The sequence below is a fragment of the Primulina tabacum genome, chromosome 17, assembly GCF_025594145.1.
Source record: "Primulina tabacum isolate GXHZ01 chromosome 17, ASM2559414v2, whole genome shotgun sequence".
Classification (NCBI taxonomy): domain Eukaryota; kingdom Viridiplantae; phylum Streptophyta; class Magnoliopsida; order Lamiales; family Gesneriaceae; genus Primulina; species Primulina tabacum.
This window is the reverse complement of record NC_134566.1, coordinates 27,697,755-27,700,755: the sequence shown is the minus strand read 5'-3', so window position 1 is coordinate 27,700,755 and position 3,001 is coordinate 27,697,755. Positions and strand designations below refer to the sequence as shown.

The window sequence follows — 3,001 nt, the reverse complement described above, 5'->3', positions numbered from 1 at the left end:
CTGTAAGTACTTGGATCCAGGAATGGTGATCGAGATTGCATAAGATCTTTAAATGAGGAAATTCTACGATAGAACAAGAGCGAGACAAAGATATCTCAATAAAAATGTGACACAAGGAAGATGATAATAATCTGTATTTATTTAGTGTAGTCGAATATCAAAATTTTATTGAAATATAGTCTCGTTTTTTATTCATTGTGTACATAAACATCGATATATATTTTTTCTTTCTCGTGACAAAAAGTTTAAAAAAAGAAGAAGGAAGATGAATCCTACTTTGACCCTCTCGAGGACTCCTTTTACATTTTACGGTCATGTCATGATATAGAAAACACATCAATGTGGCCTACTTTCTATATATGTGGATGAAAACAAAACACAGCCAAAACACAAATGTCTCAGCTGTCTCAAATAAGTAAGTAAAATTTTAAAGATTGGGAAAAAAAAATTAAAGTGCTAACATTTTCTGTTCTTAAAGCTCTGCGGAAGTTGGCAAAAAAATAAAAGAGGAAGAAGATTCAGAAAGCAGACAAAACTAGCTAGTAGCGGCGGGGGGGAAATGGGGAGACCGCCTTGCTGTGATGAAACGGGAGTGAAGAGAGGGCCGTGGACTCCTGAAGAAGACATCATGTTGGTATCTTTTGTTCAAGAAAATGGCCCCGGAAATTGGAGGGCTGTTCCCAGTAAAACAGGTTTATTTTCAGTTTCTGTTAATTTTCTTGCAGCGAGAATAGAAATGCTTTACCATTTCTGGGAGAAGATTAATCTGCTCGTAATATTAGTGGTTAATTAGAGGATCGATTCACTGAAAAGATTTGTCTTTGCAGGGTTGAAGAGATGTAGCAAGAGTTGCAGGCTAAGGTGGACCAACTATCTCCGGCCAGGGATCAAGAGAGGCAGCTTCACTGATGATGAAGAAAAGATGATTATTCGGCTTCAAGCCCTTTTGGGCAACAAGTATGCTACATTCATTATATCGACTCTAAGAATTAATTAAAACTTTATGTATTAATATATTGAAATAGCAACCATGTTCTGTGTGTGCAGATGGGCTGCCATAGCTTCTTATCTCCCGGAAAGAACAGACAATGACATCAAAAACTACTGGAACACTCATTTAAAGAAGAAACTCAAGAAGCTCGGAATCGGATCGGTAGATCAGTCTACCCTCGTCGAATTTTCGCCGAAAAATCCGCATTCCATCTCGAGAGGGCAGTGGGAAAGGAGGCTACAAGCTGATATAAACACAGCTAAGAAGGCCCTTCAGGATGCATTGTCATTTGAGAATAATGCTAACCATTCTTCTCCAGGCCAGGCATTTTCTTATGCATCAAGCACTGAAAACATCGCCAGATTGCTCAAAGATTGGGTCAAAAAGACACCGAAATTCGAGGAGATTCAATCCAAGTACTCTTCTAGTACTCCGAATTCGTCGAAATGCGATGTGGCATCGAGTGATGATCAGATCCTCACTCCTGGAATTGAAAGCAAAAGTGGGATTGATTTGTCTGAAGCATTTGAATCCTTGTTTGGATTCGGTCAGGCTTATGATCAATCTTCAAGCTCTGGACTTTCGAGATCCGTTTCCGATAGTAAACCCGACCCGGATGGCTTCGCAGTGCTGGAGGATTGGCTGTTAGATGATCAAGCTAAGGAATATTTGAGTAACTTCGATTTCGATGCACATGAAGGTATAATTTAATCAGCATTCGATTAATTTCTACTGAATTTTTTTTTTAAAAATTTGCCCGTGAAATTAACCTTTTTTGTTCATTTTTTGTGGTTAGAAGTGATGAGAAATTACGATTCATGTCACGACTTGTTAATCACTTTCTGTTTTATTCTTGATCTCACATGTTGTACATTAATTATTTACAATATCTTTTGTGAGAAAGTCTCGTACATCAATGTTGTGAGACGAATTTTCTATTTGAGTTACGAAAGAATATTACTTTTTATTATAAATACGAAGATAATCAACCCATATCACAATTAAAGATCCGTGAAATCATCTTCCAAATGAGATAGACTAAATTATTTATCCGTGTTTCATTCTTTAACGTTCCAAATGAAGTACTTGAAGTTAAACAGTACTCTTTACTGGCTTGGTATTTTGTGCATCTTTGGATGATCGTATAAGCAGAAATGATAATAAAATAAAATAAAAATAAAAATAAGGTCATGTGGTTCTATTTCTTTACTGTTTATATGCGAAAAATTATTTTCTTATTATAATGTTTTTAAATTATAGTTTTACTATTTACACATACTTTACTACCGATGTTATTTGCACATTAATTTATGTTGCATGTACTCGATTTTATGTATATATTTTGTATTAACATAAATTCGAGGGCAAATAACTTCCGCCACACTTTATTTAATATAGACCAATCTATCTATTTTATGAAGATATATATTTTAATCTAGTGATCTATATTTATCAAAACATTAGAAAAATTTAATTATTTTCTTTTTATATTTGGGGAGGGAAGGCCTCATGTCACGCCCCGGGACGGGAGTTGGTTGACACCGGCGTTGCTCTCAAATTTACATTCGAAAATAACAAGCCTCAAAAGTACAAAATTCAGAAACCAGTCTTTTATTCATAATAATCGTTGTCTGATACAAATGTTTTACATCGAAAATGTAAAACCAGAAAAAAGATGTCTGAACAGATACAGCGGAATATAAAATATCAGAACTACGAACAACGATCTTCATCACCAGCCCCAAAACTGAAGTTGCTCCTCTTATTCTAACAACTCTTCCTCGTTCTTATCTGAGATGAATTTGGTGGGTGAGTGATATGATTGTCACTCAGTAAGCGGGGGCGGGAATAACTCCCAGTTTTCAAAACCATTTTTAACAAAAACAGTACGAATAATATACAGAAACTCTTTATTTCAGAACAGAAATCAGTATTCAGAAATCAGTAATCGGAAATCAGTATTCGATATTCAGTAATCAGAATTTAACAAGTAAGCACTGAGCATGTTCG

The 3,001-nt window shown here is 35.4% G+C and overlaps 1 protein-coding gene across 1 annotated transcript; it reads left to right on the top strand.

Annotated features, from left to right (window-relative positions):
• The first annotated feature begins 445 nt into the window (after positions 1-445).
• Positions 446-1,735, top strand: LOC142531222 (myb-related protein 306-like). Its single transcript, XM_075637312.1, has 3 exons — positions 446-692; positions 828-957; positions 1,048-1,735. The coding sequence occupies exons 1-3, from the start codon at positions 560-562 to the stop codon at positions 1,700-1,702; spliced, it is 918 nt and encodes a 305-aa protein (XP_075493427.1). The 5' UTR covers positions 446-559; the 3' UTR covers positions 1,703-1,735.
• Positions 1,736-3,001: the final 1,266 nt, after the last annotated feature.